General features: G+C 38.8%; 1 protein-coding gene across 1 annotated transcript; it reads right to left on the bottom strand.

Moving 5' to 3' along the window:
* Positions 1–15,893: 15,893 nt before the first annotated feature.
* LOC101315115 lies at positions 15,894–17,513 on the bottom strand. Its single transcript, XM_004291500.1, has 4 exons — positions 17,161–17,513; positions 16,741–16,851; positions 16,300–16,380; positions 15,894–16,161 (listed from the first exon to the last, which is right to left on the bottom strand). The coding sequence occupies exons 1-4, from the start codon at positions 17,413–17,415 to the stop codon at positions 16,087–16,089; spliced, it is 522 nt and encodes a 173-aa protein (XP_004291548.1). The 5' UTR covers positions 17,416–17,513; the 3' UTR covers positions 15,894–16,086.
* Between the last annotated feature and the right edge of the window lie 1,579 nt (positions 17,514–19,092).

Below are 19,092 nucleotides of genomic sequence, written 5' to 3'. Positions count from 1 at the left end.
TCTGTCGAACTTGAACCGTTCATGTTTATAACAGAAAAACGCAGTTTTGAGTGCCTTAATGATAACCAGATTGGCTGAAATTTTGCATAGATGATTTATACATTAGTATCTAAATATTAGGCGGTGGAGATGTGAAAATTCGATTGAAAAGTGAGTGTAAAGTAGAAATCCGCACCGTAAGAATAAATACAGATGTCTGCAGCTAAGAAGCGCTGTATATGTATATATATATATATATATATAATAACTTTGATAGTCATTCCACGTTAGGACTCATGTGCTAACTCTTTCACCTCGCATGCTAACTTTAATTCTTTCTTCATGCGAAGTCCTTGCATGCGAGCTCTTTCGACCAACTCATGCGGCTTTGTAGGCGGGTCAACTACCGTTAAGTCATATATTCCATGCCTATCAATAATATTCGGCATGGGCACGAATTTGAACTGTATCTACTCAGGACATTTACTATCTGGTAAAAATATTAGTGTAAATTGTCAGAACTCACCCCGAATTTTACCCTAAAACCCGGAGTAAATTCTACGGGACCACCTCCAAGGAAGATATTACCGAAAATTCGGCATAACCTCTTTTAAAAATGGACAACCCTTCCTAACGAAAACCTGCAAACACTCCTAAAAATTCTCAAGCCAACCCTAACTTCTAGAGCCTACGTGCTCCCCAAATACAACCACCACCAATAACAATAATAAGATCAACTTCCAGATCATCACATAATTATCTCGCTAAAATAGCATACATCTTCCTTGAAATATTCTAAATGAATCAAGTTTTCGCCCACAACCGAAATAATGTCATACAATATTCCCAAGGGAAAATCAGAGCTACTAGACATTAGAGGTAGCAAGAAAAACACCGGTAGGTTAAATAGATAACCTACTGATGAAAGGTGGTGGAAATGCGGGTGACTATGCCTCGCCTCCTACTAGATCCAACCCGAACTCTGCAGACTGGGCATTTTTAAAAAGAAGGGCCCAGGGGAAGACATTTGAAACCGTTAGAGTGAGTGGACAAAAATAAATTTAAAAAGAAATAAATCTTATGCTTTCCCGATTTAACTTCTATGGCAAAACAATTAACGGCATGCAACAAGCTCAAAAGCTTTTAAAAATTTACCGAATTTACCGAAACGTGACTAGCCGCGCTAGTCACCAACACTTCATAAAAATAGAGCCTCTCAGGCTAAAATAAAATATGTAAGTATTACACTCGTCATATCCCTTGTATGAATTTTCTTGAAACAACAAAGACAAATAGAAAATTCACACAAGGCTACGACGCTTGCGTCTAACGCTCACGTCGCACCATAATGACATTTTACCTCATTATGGTGGAAAAGACGGTGTATAAATATATACGCGCATATCCCCTATATAAATTATTATATTTATATAGGGCTACGACGATTGCGTTTAACGCTCACGTTGCACCATAATAGAATTTTACCTCAGTATGGTAGAAAAACACGTATAGCTAGCTAGCTAGCTAGCATTCCTTCATATACATGTTATTCTCATAATCATCCAAATATGGATATATATATATATATATATACTCACCGAAATTTTCAATTTCGGTTATTCTCCAACAACATAAATTATTTCGCATGCACATTATTTAAAATAAAAGCCCACTCACAAATTAGGCCTAAGTCTGATGTCGATCTGGGGCCTCGTCTGCTCGAGCCTCCTCACGATCTGTTCCAAATATAATATTAATTTCCCAGCCGAAATTCCAATATTTACACAAAATTGGCAAAAATTAACAGAGAGCCCTAAACACGCTCATCATTGTCTAACTTCGAAATGGTCCACACCTCAACCCTAGAACCAGCAGCCGTAACTACACCTTCTCACAGTTTAAACAACTTTAATCCAACGGCCGGATTCTACATTAATTAACTGCCAAAAATACCAAACTTCGGAAATTCACAAACCTAACCAAAACTCCTCCAAAAATTCATAATTCACATCAATAAACTCCCCTTAATATTCCACATTTAAAAGCATTAAAATCTCCCAAATAGCGGCGGCGGCTGGAGGCCGACTCCGGCAACCTCCAATGCCAATGAAATTTTGACAGCATCTTCCTCTCAACCCCCTCTACAACTTTCCTAACTAGCACAAACATCAATTCCAAGCCTAACTAGGGCAATCGAGCAAAAACAACACCAAAAGCCTTAGAGCTTCCACTCACAGTCTCCTCACCTAAAGCAAACTGGACCGAGTCCTTCTAGGGCAAGGCAACTGGGAGTGAGTCGGGAGAGAAGAAATGATGTTTGGGCCTCCACCAAACCGGTCCAACCCTTTAAAACAAAACCCAACTCCAAAATTTACACCCCAAAAATAATACTCTAATAAAAATTACCTTTTACTAGCTAAAAATTTACCATTTCAACTATAATCCTACGAATAATCCTCCAAAAATAACCGTCCCCCAAACCCCTCTAGGGACCAATTCAACTATAATTAACCTCAATGACGGAGATGGTAAAATTCTTATTATAACCAAGCTAGTAAATAAGATAAAAATTTAAGGATCGAGATGTGACAAAAATATTGCCCCCAACCTCGAAGTAATGAATGTCAAGAATGACTGAAGAGGTTTTTGTTCATGCAAAACCGCAATTAGCTTAGCTCATAACTTCACTGTGAGTAACTTGAGTAACATAGCAAGCACTCCCGGCGAAGAGAGAGGTAGGTAGGCATTTCCAATTGTAGCACATATCATCAATTGACAATCATGTACTTGACTTAAATCACCTTGTACTCGAATCACCATGAATAATACGTCCACTTCACGTTTTAGACATGTACCTCGAGTGGATATACTTGAGGAGAAACTGCCTGACCTCGCAGGGATATAACTTGAATGGATGTGCCTTGAATAGATGGACCTCGAGTGGATGTAGTTCACTTTGAATGGATAGAAAGGCCACAGGGTTGGCCTTGTAAATATGTAATTAGACTTAATGTGTTTGGATGAAGTAGCCTGATCAAAAAATGAACTTCTAAAATTGGCCTTCGCTGCACCCCCCCCCAAAAATGTGAACCGATGAGTCAAACACAATGACCACATCAGCGAACGGCTACATAATCTTGAAATTTTTTTTAGAGGCCACATGTGTTGGCCTAAATAATGACTAAGACATTTGAAAGTCTAAAGTCTTAGATGTCTGGAACTTAGATCTACCCCTTATGTCCCCCTCTAGTTTTGATGTCTATTCGACAATACTTAGGAAGAATGAAGGACATCAAAACTTTAGTATGCCCCCTCAGTGAAAGAGCAAGATGCTATTGTAGTACCGTGTATCATTGAAGTTAGCAGACACCAAAAAAGGTTGTGGATCAGCCTTAAGTAGCTCCTGGTGCATGGATGAAGGTACACAAAAACTGTTGTGGATACCCCCCCTCCAGTAAAGGAAAGCATGTTGCAAGGTCACGAAAACACATATAAAAAGCCCATTGCAAATTCACGCGTAACCTGACCTGTCTGCATTCAAACGGCAATAATTCTTTCCAGGAGTGTCAGAATAACGAACCGTAAATCTTTTGAAAAATAGACATACAGGATTCTCTGTTGATATAAGGCTCGCCTGCTGGTTCTTCCTAGATAATTCTAGTTTAATTCGCGAAGTTGGATGTCCTATTGTGGCTGTTGTAAATTTCAGCATTGCAAACATGTCTTCATTTCTTCTCTAACTTTGACTTCGCTGGCAGTAACTCTAAGGCATGTGGAATGCCTTTGTCTTCAAGCCTCAGGGATAGGCCTCAAAGTAAAGTTCAAGCCTTATGTAGGCAAAAACGGTGTCTTGCATTTCAGCAAAACCAAGGATCTCTTTTTGGATTTTTTGTTATTTGATTTTTTTTGTATTTTCTTTTTTCAATGCGAGAAAGAAATAGATATAAAAACAGAAGTAAAAGCTAGGAGCAAAGAGATAAAGGAATAATAGGATGATTAATTACCCTTTGTAAGGCCACAAGGGAGGTCATCAATGCTTCAGTCCAAGCCTCGACGTTTATGTTCCCGGTATGAAACTCTTGTTGTCGAGAATTTTCAAGTGCTGAATTGAGATACTTCGCGTCAACGACTTGAAAATTTGAAGACAGTAGCTCGTAGGGACTGCCTTGTTGGCCCCAAACATTTTTGTCATTTGGCAAAGCATGATCTTCAATTGCATTCTTATGGACAATATGGTGTAAAGATCTTCCGTGTCACCGACTATCATGCATGTCATAATGCATGGTCTCATCAGGAATAGTCATGCATTGGTTATGGAAGAGGACCATCTGCCAGCCTCTACTGACCATATCAAGAGCTGCACTAGGATTGAACTCTTGTAAAATATGATCATCAAAGCCACGCACGTGACGCACCAACATATCGTCTACATCACATTCATCATAAATTGGCTCCATATCAAGATCACATGCAGAATCAACAAAGGTTGGTATCTCGACCTTCTTTGCAACCATAGGCATGCATGGTACATGTATGTATTTCACACATAAACCAAAGTCACCGCTTGGCTTCTGAAGTTGCATATAAAAATTCCAATGGTATTGGATAAAGAAGCCACGTATTGGCCTTGCAAGTACATAAGATGATTGATAATTAAGTTGGCCATTAATTTGGCCATACTCGAGAGAACGTCCAGAAGAAAATTGACAGAGTAGGCTTTTACCTATTCCTTCATCAAAATATCCAGCAACTTGAGGTTGATCATGAACTTGCTTATGATGGTTAACTAAAGAATGAAGGCGAGCTACACCTTGCCCCCCATGTGTTTGACTTGTGTCCACATATACGTTTTGCATAGGAAAATTGGCTCCTTGGTCAACTTTCATGTGAAATTGTGGTTCACCATCAGTGTTCGAACCGATCTCTTCTTCTAAGATGGACTGCTCTGTCCTATCCTCAAACTCCAATTCTTGATTAACACCATCAATCTTTGAGATAGGATGATTATCCATAATCTCAACGGCCTCGACCTCTGGTTCTTTAGTAACTTCACCATTGATTGACAAAGTAATTTCTTTGGACGTAGGTTCATCTAAAGGCAAATCTTCTCCATTAGATTGGCTGGTAGACATTTCAATCTTTTTGGCAAGGACATGCTTGTCAACTATAGACCTTACACTTTGGCGTTGTAAAGTCTTTTCGTTGTGTCGCTTTCGCTCAGCATGTTGTTTGGTGTAGCGACCATCTCCTCGGCATACTCACTTGTCTTTCTAATGGTGGGTGACAGACAAGATTACTCCGATCTCACTAGGTGTGCCAATGTTTTGGCCACGATCCTCAGCAGGGGTAGAGAGGTAAATAGCGAATCCAAATGCTAAAAAATGGTGCGGGGCGTGCCACCGTGCGGATGAGGAAAGTAAACGGTGTGCTGGTCTAGACTTCCAACCAAACGATAGCGGGCTTCGATGCCACCTCACGGGTGAGGGATTACAAGCAGCCTCTTATTCGTTTGCAATCTCTTATTCGTTTGCAATCGATACTCGGCGGGCAAGCAGAGCAACCAATGGGACAATAAGCCGGGTGAGACCTAACAGGCTCTGTAGTGCTATGGCAAAATGCTTTAGCGTCGGGTTTCGATTAGATCGAAGGTTTGTAGTTGTTTGTATGAGATGATTGTGTCCTAGACTAGATCCTTGAACTCCCTTATATAGAGGTGAATTCATTTAGTTGTTGATAAGAATCGGTCTTCGCCGCATAGTCGGTTGAGTTGCACAAGGTTTCGTTTTACTTGGCAACCACGTAATTAGGTGACGCAGTTCCAATCACGTATGTAAACTTATTTTAGAGCCACATATATTGACCCAAAGCAAGTCAAAGACTTGTAGAAGTCTTTAACGTTAATAATGTGTTGCAATATCAATCACATCTTTGCCGTCGCCCCTCTTTTAGGCAGTAGAGTTGGTTTAGAATGCCTCTTGTCATGGACATGTGCATGCTGCATGACTTGTAGCTTAGGATGATTGAATTCTACTTGACTTGACTTGTATCACATCTCTCATGCATGCATCCATGAGAATTGCAAAATATATATATATATATATATTTATATATATGTATATATGTAGAATAACTTTGATAGTCATTTCACGTTAGGACTCATGTGCGAACTTTTCCACCTCGCATGCTAACTTTAATTCTTTCTCCATGCGAAGTCCTTGCATGCGAGCTATTTCGTAGGGCAGGTGTTTCAGGAGACGGTCTAAAAAAGGGTCATGTCTAGAATGAAAAGAGAACTCTAAACAAGCTGCTTCCGGAGTCTGGGAAAAAGAAAATAATGTAATGGCCCCCGGGAATAAACATGATGTGTCGGGTGACTGTAATCCTCTGAGGTCAGCTGAACAGGCTGACAATCGGTAGAAGATGCTGGGCAAAGCTGCTGGCCTAAAGGTTTGACAAAGTTAAGAAATATCTACTCAATCCTCCCCCGCAGTCGACCTCTCTTGATGTATCTGTCAGTAATAGAAGCATCCATGAGTTGTGTCTTTGGTCAGCACGATGCCGTTTAGGGCTCTCCATCATGTCTCGTTCTAAGTAGCGTCATTTTGAGAAGGATTCGCCCTCGAATCCAAGCCAAGTCCTCTTCTTCAGCCATGGATGATATGGAAACAAGACCAGTAGTAGTAGACATCTCATTAGATAGCCCCACTTCACTACTTCGCCTTCGGCCCCTTTTCACACGGAACTCTCGCTCGAACACCTTTACTTTCTTCGGTGCCGCCCTTCTTCTTCTGGAGAGAAATAAGCCATTCCCAACTTTTAATACAACCAGTAACCATTATCCAAAAATTGATACACAGTAAGTGATCCATCTAGTTGATCCCTTTTATTTTCAGGTACTAAATTATAGAGAGGGAATGGAAATAGCCAGTTAAAATGTTAATGCTCAAAATGGTGAATCGACCATTCGATATCCGGCGGAATGGAAGAAAAGGAATCGACTTGATCATCAGATTATAGATTATAAGTTCATAACCCTAGCCCATTCCCATTTTGGGCGGAACATATCTACTAATTCTTTGATTCCAGTTGGTAAGAGGGATCTTGAACTAAGAAATAGATTCTAGAAGCTAAAAAAGGGTATCCTGAGCAATTTTCAATAATCGGGTTCATTGATATTCCTGGTATAGTAGATGCTATCACACATATAATCATACTCGATTCGATGGAATTGTTTGATCTTAAAGGGGATCTTCTGCGGCTTTGTAGGCGGGTCAACTACCACTAAGTCATATATTTCGGGCCTATCGATAATATTCGGCGTAGGCCATGGATTTAGACCATATCTACTTGGGACATTTACTGTCTGGTAAAAATGTTAATTTGGATGTAAACAAGAACATGAGATATTGTTTTGAAGTTTTTGAAACATGACGAGCTACATATATAACTAATGAGCTGACAATTCAAAGATAGATTTAAGTTGCAATTAGATATGAAGATTCTAAGTTTTTACTAACTCAATTCAATTTCCGTCCAAACTTAAAATCTTCATATCTAATAGCAACTTAATTGAATTGTCAGCTTGTCAGTTATATATGTATCTCTAATGAGCTTTTTAAGCTTCTCTATTTCATTAGAGCCGCTTCCTATTATTTTCTCTATCAATGACAACATATATTCGTTCATCAAAGCTTTTCTCTCCACTTTAAACCTTCTATCTTCAAACCCACTTAACTCATTTAGCTCTGTATCAATCTTATATCCAGTAATACTATTTCGTCACTCAAAAATGTTGAACAAATACTGTAGAAGTTTTGTAACGTAAAACTTTTGTGGCTTCTCCTCTTCCAACATCGATGGAAGGTAATTTGTTAAATTTTCACTAAGCTTCTCCTCAAGTTTTGCCATTATTACTACAATGTTACCATGACAAAAGCTTATCATTTTTCTTAAATTGACTTGACTTGCAAATTTTTAGGTCTAAATGACAATTTGTGGTGTGTTTTATTGTTGTAGTTGTGGTCATGTCATGAGATCAGAGGGTCCTCGTTGATAGTCGTGTTATTTATATCAAATACACTTCCATTCATGGTGAGGTATAGGGCAGCCTTACTTAAACAAAATAAGGTAATATTTATTCAAATAATTAGCTCTAATCCTTTTATCTTTTCGTATGTGGTAATGTTGTTGCCTATTGTATGAAAATCTTATGTTGGATTGTCAATAGAAGATCCACTTAAAAATAGTATATGTTTTTTTTTTCCTTTTTATGCTTATATGTTAGGATAATTTTTCTTTGTTTTGCTACTTATAAGCTTTATGCGGTGTTACAGTGCTTTCATTGGATTTTCAAGATTAACCACCAGATGTCGCAACACTATGACACTTTGCCCTATGCGGTACATACACAAAACTCCCGGTAAATATTGTGGTTTTATTTGTTGGGAGTTTTGTGTATGTGCCTCATAAGGCGAAGAAGAAGATCAAGACAAACTTGAGGTTAAGGATAACGAATCTGCTGGCGAATTTGGGGGTGGAGGAGGATATATACTAGTGTGGTGGTGACATTGGTGTCCTTATTTGGGAAAAGGTCAATCATACTATATATCATAGGTGAGTTCAATATCAAACTTATTACTACCACCTGATTATTTTGGTACGTTGATTGTGCATGAATGCACAATTACATATTCTCAATCAGATATAAAATTTTATTAAAGCCCCCAAATATTATCTATAGGAGTTTCTTCTCAACTCTTGATAACTTATGAAGCCACTCTCATGAGCGATGCTTCAACTTTAGGTACCCATAGAATCTTAGCAACCTCCATTTTTCACTAGTGGAATCTATGGTAATCTCGAAATCAAGATAATTATTTCTCTTATCTAAAAATGTGATGTTTACATTTGGTTTTATTAATATGGCTAAGCCAACACATTTATCTTTACCGGCTGCTACTCTAGTTACAACAAAATCCCAAACATTTTGAAACCCTAGTGAGGAAAAGACAATAAGAAAGATAATTGAAGGTTCATAGATATATATATGAGAACTTTTAGCATATCTATGGTCGAGTCCCCAAAACCTCGCAATTGCAGAAAAAAAAAGTGTATGATACTCTTCTCGTTCATCTTTTTTTTTTTTCTAACTTCATCAAAATATATTTCCAAGTCTCGAATAACTGCCAGTTCCTTGTAGTTCCTCAATCATCTTTTTTACATCTTTCTCATTATTAATATTTAGAACATTCTTTGTTGTTGCAATGTGTATGAGTAACTTGTTTGCGTACCTTAATAACTAAGCTTTGATGCAATCTTCTGTAACTCAGCTAAGTTTGCCTTCTTTGTATCAAGATCATCAACCCAAATTATATATCCAGATGTATAGACTTATCTTTCCAGTGATACACGTTTTTTAAAACATTGAAATTAACATTACTATAAAGGATATTTGAGATCACAAAAGATGAGTTGATAAGTGAAAGGTTGGGAGAGAAGGATAGTATGCTAGATTAAGTTATATTTTCAGTGAAGTTTGGATTTGAGGTAGTATTGAGCTGGCTTGAGTTCTACGCAGATAAGAAGCACATGTGGCATTTGATTTGGGATATATTAACTATATATAGTTTTTGTTTTACTATTTGATGTTTGGAAGTTGGTAAGATCCTACAAGAAAAAGTTGATTTCAAATGGTAAGGTCACATGATAGAGGCTACCACTGATTCCTAAAGTTTATTTTTTGTTGTTGTCATTTTTGTAGAGATGATTTGTACCTTAAAAACCTTCATCATGTCCATATGAGCATATGCACCTATAGTTTTCACTTATGCTTGTTAGTAAAAAAAATTATCCTCGTGAAGACAAGGGCAAAGGAGGAGGGAGCTGTAAAGTTAGATAATATGGAAAGAGTCAGTGATGTATTTTCGAAGAATTGTAGTTTTGTTGAACTACTAATGTAGTATTTTTAATTTGTGGATATCCGAGATCGTGTCAATTTTCATACAACAAATAGTAAAATAAAAAACATTGTCACTATCGCCTAAATTAAATATATTAGGTGATGCTTATCTGAACTCTAGCCAGCCTAACACCACCTCTAATACAAACTTGACAAAAAATATTGGCTCATGATATTGGCTACCATTCGTAACGTCTCAAACTGCACCTCTTCTGTTTATGCACGTCATAGTGCGGCGGGTCTCTAAAACATAAATCAAATGCTCGATCCACATTAAAAAGAAACACAAGGCATTTTGATTAAGAAACGTTTAAACACACACAACGGAAGCTTAAAAATAGTTTTGAGGCTACTATCAACTATCAAAGAATTGTAATTAGTGAACTGTTTAAGTTATTGTTTGGATTTTAACTGTCACAAACGAACTAAGATTCAAGAATATATAAACAAACCTCACAACACCACAATAAAGCAGGATGACAAAATTAGGATGAAGAAACAGTCAACACGAGATTTGACATATTTCGGTAAATTTCCTGCCTAAGTCCACCCAACATATATGCTCTTTCACTATGAGAATAAACTAGTATTAGATACATGAGTTAAATCTCATAACCCAAATCCCAAAACCTTTGTACACCCTCACTCATAAAATACCCAAGAAGGGAAGAACATGATATATCACCTAAGATAATTTCCCACTTAGCTTTTTTTTCTTTTTTTTTTACCTCTTTTACTCTCATTCACAACCCACAAGGTTCTTATCAGTTGCCTGATGCTCAGTTGCTGCATTGCATGCTTCACATGTTTTGCTATGCTGCTAATTTATAGGCAATTGAAAAAGGCTTTTGCCTTCCTCATTCCTATTGCAATTGATGCATACATTGTCACATCCCAACCCTTAAATTTTTACCTTATTTACTAGCTTGATTATAATAAGAATTTTACCGTCTTCGTAAATCAAGTTATGGTTAATTGGTCCCTAGAGGGGTTTTTGGGGGACGTTTATTTCGGAGAGTTATTCGTAGGATAAAAATATGATGACGGTAAAATAGTAATTTAGCTAGTAAAAGGTATTTTATTAGGGTATTATTTTTGGGGTGTAAATTTTGGTGGAGTTTGGTATAATTGTGGTTTGGACCGGGTGTGAAGGCCCAAGTCCTTTCTCTCTTTTTCTCTCTTTTCCTTCTCTCTTTCCTCCCGATTTTCCTCTCTCCCGAGCCTCTCCCCGGCAAACCTCCAGCCGTCGCCTGCCGCCGTCCGGCCAGCCACCGGCTACCGCTCCAGCCCAGTTCGGAGTCCCGCCACCTTCTCTCTCTTCCCGGCCTAGCGTCCCCGCCGGTAACGCCGTCGATCGGGAGGTTTTCCATCGGAGACGCCGAACTATCCTTCGTCGGAGCTCCCATTTCCGGCCACCAAAACCGGCGATCCTTAGCCCGTTTTGTAGCCCTCCTCCCGTGCAGCAACCCCTCCAAAGAGCTCACCCTCTCTTGAGCTAGGTAAGGAGAAATGTGGAGTTGAAATTTCTAGGGCTTTTAGGATGTTTTTAGTCGATTACCCTAGTTAGGCTTGGAATTAGTGTTTTTGCTAGTTAAGAGAGTTGTAGAGCTTGATGAGAGGATTATTCTGTAAAAATTTCATAGGCATTGGAGGTCGCCGGAATCGGCCTCCGGCCGCCGCCGCCGCTGTTTGAGAGATTTTTATGGTTTTAAATGTGGAATATTAAGGAGAGTATATTGATGTAAATTATGGAATTTTTGGATGAGTTATGGATAGGTTGGTGATTTTCCGAAGTTTGGTATTTTGGCGGTGATTTAATGTAGAATCCGGCCGTTAGATTAAAGTTGTTTAAACTGTGGAAAGATGTAGTTACGGCTGCTGGTTCTAGGGTTGAAATGTGGACCATTTCGAAGTTAGGCAATGACGAGCGTGTTTATGGCTCTCGGTTAATTTTGCCTATTTTGCGTAAATATTGGAATTTCGGACTGGGAAATTAATATTATTTTTGAAACAGGTCGTGAGCAGGTTCGAGCAGACGAGGCCCCAGATCGACATCAGGCTTAGGCCTAATTTGTGAGTGGACTTTTATTTTAAATAATGTGCATGCGAAATAATTTATGTGGTTAGAGAATAACCGAAATTGAGAATTTCGGTGAGTATGTATATATATCCATATTTGGATGATTATGAGAATAATATGTATATGAGGGAATGCTAGCTAGCTATACGTGCTTTTCCACCATACTGAGGTAAAATGCCATTATGGTGCGACGTGAGCGTTAGAAGCAATCGTCGTAGCCGTATATAAATATAATAATTTATATAAGGGATATGCACGTATATATATATTTATTCACCGTCTTTTCCACCATAATGAGGAAAAATGTCATTATGGTGCGACGTGAGCGTTATACGCAAGCGTCGTAGCCTTGTGTGAATTTTCTATTTGTCTTTGTTGTTTCAAGAAAATTCATACAAGGGATATGACGAGTGTAATACATACATATTTTATTTTAGCCTGAGAGGCTCTTATTTTTGAAGTGTTGGTGACTAGCGCGGCTAGTCACGTTTCGGTAAATTCGGTAAATTTTTAAAAGCTTTTGAGCTTGTTGCATGCTGTTAATTATTTTTCCTCAGAAGTTAATTTGGGAAGCATAAAGATTTATTTTCTTTTAAAATTTATTTTTGTCCACTCACTCTAAGGGTTTCAAATGTCTTCCCCTGGGCTCTTTGTTTTAAAATGCCCAGTCTGCAGAGTTCGGGTTGGATCTAGTAGGAGGCGAGGCATAGTCACCCGCTTTTCCGCCAGTTTTCATCAGTAGGTTACCTGTTTAACCTACTAGTGTTTTCTTGCTTCCGTTAGTGTCTAGTAGCTCTGAATACCTAGGGATTATTGTATATTATTTCGGTGGTGTGCTCGGTCGGTTGACTTTATGTTTAGAATTTCTGAAGGATAAGATTTGCTGTTTTTAGCTGGATATTTAAGTGATGTTTGGACGTGCTGTAATAAGAGTGTAAATTTGAAATTTTCGAGTTAGGGTTGTCCATTTTCAAGGGAGGTTTTATCAATCTTTACGGTAAATTTTCTTTGGAGGTGGTCCCCGCACTACTTACTTCGGGTTTCAGAGTGAAATTCGGGATGGGTCGTGTCAGTTGGTATCAGAGCTTTAGGTTTCCTTTTCCTGCTTCCTTGTTACTATCATGTCTGCCTAAATAGCACGCAGTGTCTATAGAGTGATGATCCGACCGTGGCGGATTTATTGGCATTTTATGCTTTTGATGCTATGTGTTATTGGGTATGTGTGATAGTTGTGTTAATCTTATTTATGGACTACTAAATATCTTCTTCCTCAAGTACTATGCCTCCTAGGCGCCCACGGCAACCCCGTGTAGCTACTTCGACCAATGCCGATGAGGGCAATGAGGTCAGGGGACTGGTTGATGATATTGGAAATATGCTGAGGGATGTCATGGATCGAGCTCCACGCCCTCATATGGTGAAAATGAGAGAATTTTATGATGCTGGAGTCAGAGAGTTCAAGGGTGCCAAGGGACCGCTTGATGCTCACAATTGGGTGGACGAGATGGAAAATGATTTTGCGATCACTGAGTTGTCAGAAGAAAGAAAGGTAAAGATGGCAGTGACTTTTATGGATGATTCTGCACATCACTGGTGGTCGCTTGCCAGCAGGAATGTTGAGGATTCTCTGAATATGTCATGGGAGCAATTTAAGACTCTCTTGTTGGGGCAGTATTTCAATCATGCCCACCGCAGCAGAATTCAGTCGGATTTCCTGCATATGTCGAAGAGGGATGATGAGGGTATCATAGAGTTCCAAGAAAGATTTACTTCCCTGAGCTACCATGTGTCATATTTGATTCCTGATGAGAAGACCAGGATTGAGATCTTCATTGGGGCACTTGGTGGGGTATATGCAGACAAGATGACGGGGGTAATTTACCCGGCCTTTACGGATGCAGTTGGGGCAGCCATAGCCATTGAGTCCAGGGGGACATATGGTGCTCGGCCCCGTGATTATGGTGGCCCTAGTCAGGATCCATCCAAGAAGGCTGCTTCATCATTTGCTTCTGGGTTTTCTGCTGGTAGTGGCAGTAGTGGTAGATCTAGCTCTGGTGTTCGAAGCAAGTCTAAGGGACGTTTCAGAAGTTCTTCACGGAGTCATTTGGGTAGACAGCAGTCTGGGCAGTATGGTTCTGGTGGTAGCTTCCATGGTGGGTCATCCGGTAGCCAGACTTTTTCTTATGGGCAGCAGCAGTTTTCTGGGTGCTTTGAGTGTGGTGGTCAAGACCACTTCAGGAGAGATTGCCCATTGTTGGCTCAGAGGACCACCCCCACCCCTACTCAGCTAGTTGGTCAATCTTCAGCTAGGGGCTCTAGTAGTGGTGCCCAGGGCAGTGCTTCGGTCAGAGGTGGCTCTCAGCGAGGAGGTGGTCAGCGTGGACGTCCCATGACTCGCGCTAGACTGCATGCTATGACCCAGCAGGAGGGTCGTACTTCTCCAGATGTCATCATTGGTTCGTTATTAATTTTTGGTCAGCTTGCATTTACTTTAATTGATCCCGGAGCCACGCATTCATTCATGTCTAGTAGATTTGCCCTCCATGCCAATGTGCCATCCTCGTCTCTTTCATGCGAGTGGCATGTGTCTCTACCCTCCGGTGAGGTGATGAGGATAAATTGGGTGTTTAGTGGTTGTGAAGTTTTAGTGGAAGAAGTTAATTTCGAAGCTGATTTAATTCCTTTAGATATAGTGGAGTTTGATGTGATCTTGGGAATGGACTTTTTAGAAGCATATAGAGCTATGGTAGATTGTTATCAGAAAGTAGTGGTGCTTCAAAGTCCAGATGGTTTTGAGGTTGCTTTCCAAAGGGAAAGAGATGTTATTTCTAGTTGCATAATTTCCGTTGTTGCTACAAGGAAATTGTTGAGTAAAGGTTGTCAGGCATATTTAGCTCATGTGGTGGATTCAAGTGTGGGAGTTGTGGGATTAGAAGATATTCCAGTGGTAAAGGAGTTCCCAGATGTTTTTCCTGAAGAGTTGCCTGGTTTACCTCCTGCAAAGGAGATAGACTTCTCAATAGAATTACTTCCCGGAACTATTCATATCTCTCAGGCACCTTACTGAATGGCTCCCGCGGAATTGAAAGAGTTGAAGGCTCAATTGCAGGAGTTGGTAGATAAGGGTTTTATTCGGCCTAGCATGTCTCCATGGGGTGCTCCGGTGTTGTTTGTTAAGAAGAAAGATGGCACCATGAGACTATGCATTGATTATAGGAAGTCACCCGCTTTTCTGCCAGTTTTCATCAGTAGGTTACCTGTTTAACCTACTAGTGTTTTCTTGCTTCCGCTAGTGTCTAGTAGCTCTGAATACTTTGGGATTATTGTATATTATTTCGGTGGTGTGCTTGGTTGGTTGACTTTATGTTTAGAATTTCTGAAGGATAAAATTTGCTGTTTTTAGCTGGATATTTAAGTGATGTTTGGACGTGCTGTAATAAGAGTGTAAATTTGAAATTTTTGAGTTAGGGTTGTCCATTTTCAAGGGAGGTTTTATCAATCTTTACGGTAAATTTTCATTGGAGGTGGTCCTCGTACTACTTACTCCGGATTTCAGGGTGAAATTCGGGGTGGGTCGTGTCATACATCACAAAATTGAAGACCAACACTTCCATAGTTCACAAAGATTGTAGCTAGCTAGCTAGTTCCCAATTTCTAGGTTGTATAGTTTATTTTGGATTTGGTTTTCTTTTAACACATGGTTGTTAGCCTGGTTGTTAGTCGCCATAAAATTTGTTTTATCACTGTATATGCATCCTCCGTACTTTCCGCTGCGTCACACACACATCACAAAAGTAACTTATATAAGAAGATACATATGATTAGTAGGTGAACCAGATGAAGAACACTATTCCCTTCTCAAGTCATGATTTCATTAGCACACAGAGATACAGAACTCTACCAGATTTGGAAGTACATAGTGGAAGAAACCTTTCTTCATGAACACACAGCCAATGAAATATACAAACGAAAAATCACAGAACTGCAAGAAAAAAAAAAAAATACGCATATCTAATTACAGGCACACATGCACAACACATTTCAATACATGATTAGCACACAGTACATCTTAACGCAGAGTTTCGACATGTTTGTTCAGCTCCTCCAGCTTCTTCATCCTCAATCTCTCACTTTCACCCACAAGCTGAAACAAATCATGTATGTGAAAATGGTTAGAAATTGAAGTAATTAAGGAACATACACTAGTTCGTGTAGAGATCACCTGAACAAGATTTGCGTATTTCAATATTATGAAGCTCTTTCTGAATATTAAGTAACTTACCTCCATCAATCTGGAAAGTAGCTGAGCTTTTTCTCTGTTCTTCTCGTTCAAAGCCTCGACTGCTTCCTTGTATTCCTTTTCCTGTGACCAGCATACAAAACCATCATACGACTTGGGAAAGTTAACAGAAACAAGATACAAAATAATAGCTGGAATCAATCACAGAAGCTTTGTTATTTGAGGCATTTACTGCCTATACCAAATAATTACTATATGGCTGAATGATTATGATTAAGAATTATAATCTTCTAGCTAGCTGTGCAAAACAAGTTGTATGCCTTGCACCATATCCATGCAAAAAATATGCATAAAACACAAGTAGTGATTTTACAAAGATTAAGGAACTGCCTTTTGATGATTAAACTTTTTTTCTTAGTATGGAAGAGTAACTATTACTACATGACTAGTACTATATATACAGCATGATCATAGAAGTATCACCTTCCTCTGGCAGCTCTGTCCCAGCGGCTTTAAATCTCTGTTAACTAAATCTATCCTCTTCCGAATGTTTGCAACTTCCTTTCTCATGGGATCTGTCAGTGCTTCAAGCTCCTGAAAGATTGATTAGCTTTAAAATAACCTCTATACAACTTCACTGGGAAGGTTGGAATGAACAATGCGCAAGTAACCTGATATCATTTGTACCAGTTGGAATCTGCAACTTCTTTTCTTCCCAATATCAAATTATGGGTTGGACATCGATCCTATGAATTCTAGCTATAACTTTAGTTCTTCACTTGCTAGAGATTGATTGATACTTCCATCAACTCTTGTATTACTTTTCCACATTCCAAAATCCAAATTGCATTATAATAAGGTATATGTAAGCTATGAATTCAGTGGAAATTGCAGTTTACTTACTTCACGAATCTCAGTTAAGCGCCTACTTGCTTCTTCAGCTCGTCCCAACTGAGCCTGAACCTTGTCTCTCACCTCCAACTTCTTTCTCTCAATCTCTTCCTCCTTGACACGAAAAATAGCCAATGCAGACCTTGACATCTCTTCTTCCTTGTCATCATCCGGACTACCGGTGTAACTAACAATGGCGCCGGAGTTCTTATTGACACGCTGCATCTGCAATTGCTGCTGCTCCCATAACTGTTTTGGCGTTGCCATTGCTTCCTCTTCAACCTCTGTTCTCTCCCTTGAATCACTCTTTTATTGATCCCTCTCTAGGTTTCTCTTTTTCCTTTAAATGATGGCTGTCTTTCTTCTGTTGTAGGTGGTTACAAGAAAGGCTAGCTTTAAAGGCATCAAACCCATCAACACAGCTTGCTTTACAACAAAATTTGTATTACAATATGAGTTTGAATGACCAAAATGCCTAGCAACTTGCTTTACATTCAAAAAGTTGATATTAGATTTTAGCTTTGTTGAATGTATAACAAAACTCACTCAAAACCCTCTATCCTCTTTCCACCTTTACTCAAAAGCCTACTTGATAACACATCAAATTACATTCTTTGTAGCAAAGTTATTGCTAATACATCAGTACTTTCTGTTCTTACCTACAGGCTACAGTTTTTTTTTTTTTTAGTTATGAATAAAGTATCAAGATGGATCTGTCTGCTTTGGTAAGGTAGCTATTTTCTCAAGTTGGTATATTGGCAAATTCAGATAACCAATCCCAGCTCTTATTCCTTCATGTACAAAATTACACAGTTATTAACTTATTATATTAGTGCACTCTTCAGTTCTTGGTGTACATATGAAGAAATACATGTATAGTGTATAATATTGCAGGAACAAGTACCAGTTTTTCACAATACTTCTAAAATGAGTTTCACTACTGTTAGACGTGATTTGAATATATAAGTGGAATTTGGTTGACAGCTAGTTCTGAAAGAGTAGTGGTGATCAATCTTTGTCTGTCAAGAAAGGGTGCTTGGAGTGGAAGTTTCTTGTGTATTGAGCGGAAGCCTTAGGGGATAAAACAGATTAGGAGAGACTCAAAAGCAGCAACAGCAGCCTTAATTTGTCACAAATAAATTTTGTTTTTCTACCTTTCCAATACCTTTGGTGAGGTTTTCACTATCGTGTGCCGATTCTAGTTTTTTTAGTCTTTTTACGTACTTGTTATTGAAGAGTAGATGCTACGTTCACTTAAAATGAGTCGAGTCGAATAAACTCAACATATGATGAATCTCACGTACATGACTGTGATTGTTACTAGAGTTTCCGTTCTTGTTGTTCAAAATTTATAGGCAGATGTCAGGATTTGGGACCATATGTATGAGTAAAGTCGTTTGTGCAATGTATGTAATACGCGAGGTACATGTCATGTAAGCTGAAGAAGACCTTTTTAACCATATAAATGGTCCTAACTCTTCAATGATTAAGCCCTTCTTCGTTTGCATCCCAGGCATGTGGACATATGATTGCCATTGTTACATCCCCTTTAATTTTGCAGTTTTAAGAATGTTGGCATTGGCCCCCAAATAGACCATAAGGCTTCACAAAGATTCAGCAGAAGAATTTGATAGTGTGTACTGTGTATATGAGACTCTGAGTTAGATATGAGGAAGCTCAAGTGATCAAATATGGCCATTTTAATTACATACATATGCAAAAAAGAAATTTTATTCACACATACGAAATTTATAAATACACATCCCTATTTTTTGAAATTTTTTTAATACAGTTTTATCCCTTTGATGAAGATGAACAAAAAAAAGGGTGCGGCTATTGCCACCCCACCAAATATTTTGTTCACCCCACATTTCAATTTTAAACTAAATATTCCAATACTAACCCATAATTAAGAATTTTTGTGAAAATATAATATTAAACTAA

This window comes from Fragaria vesca, linkage group LG2 (genome assembly GCF_000184155.1).
Source record: "Fragaria vesca subsp. vesca linkage group LG2, FraVesHawaii_1.0, whole genome shotgun sequence".
Lineage (NCBI taxonomy): Eukaryota > Viridiplantae > Streptophyta > Magnoliopsida > Rosales > Rosaceae > Fragaria > Fragaria vesca.
Note: the sequence above shows the minus strand (reverse complement) of the source record. Positions and strands in the feature narration are given on the sequence as shown.

What these genes read in the sequence shown, in the direction of transcription:
- LOC101315115 (XM_004291500.1), bottom strand. Translation starts at nt 17,415, where the DNA reads ATGGCAACGCCAAAACAGTTATGGGAGCAGCAGCAATTGCAGATGCAG. An exon ending in GCTTAACTGAGATTCGTGAA is followed by an intron (nt 16,852 to 17,160) that starts GTAAGTAAACTG and finishes TCAATCTTTCAG; the next exon opens with GAGCTTGAAGCACTGACAGA. An exon ending in TACTTTCCAGATTGATGGAG is followed by an intron (nt 16,162 to 16,299) that starts GTAAGTTACTTA and finishes GATTTGTTTCAG; the next exon opens with CTTGTGGGTGAAAGTGAGAG.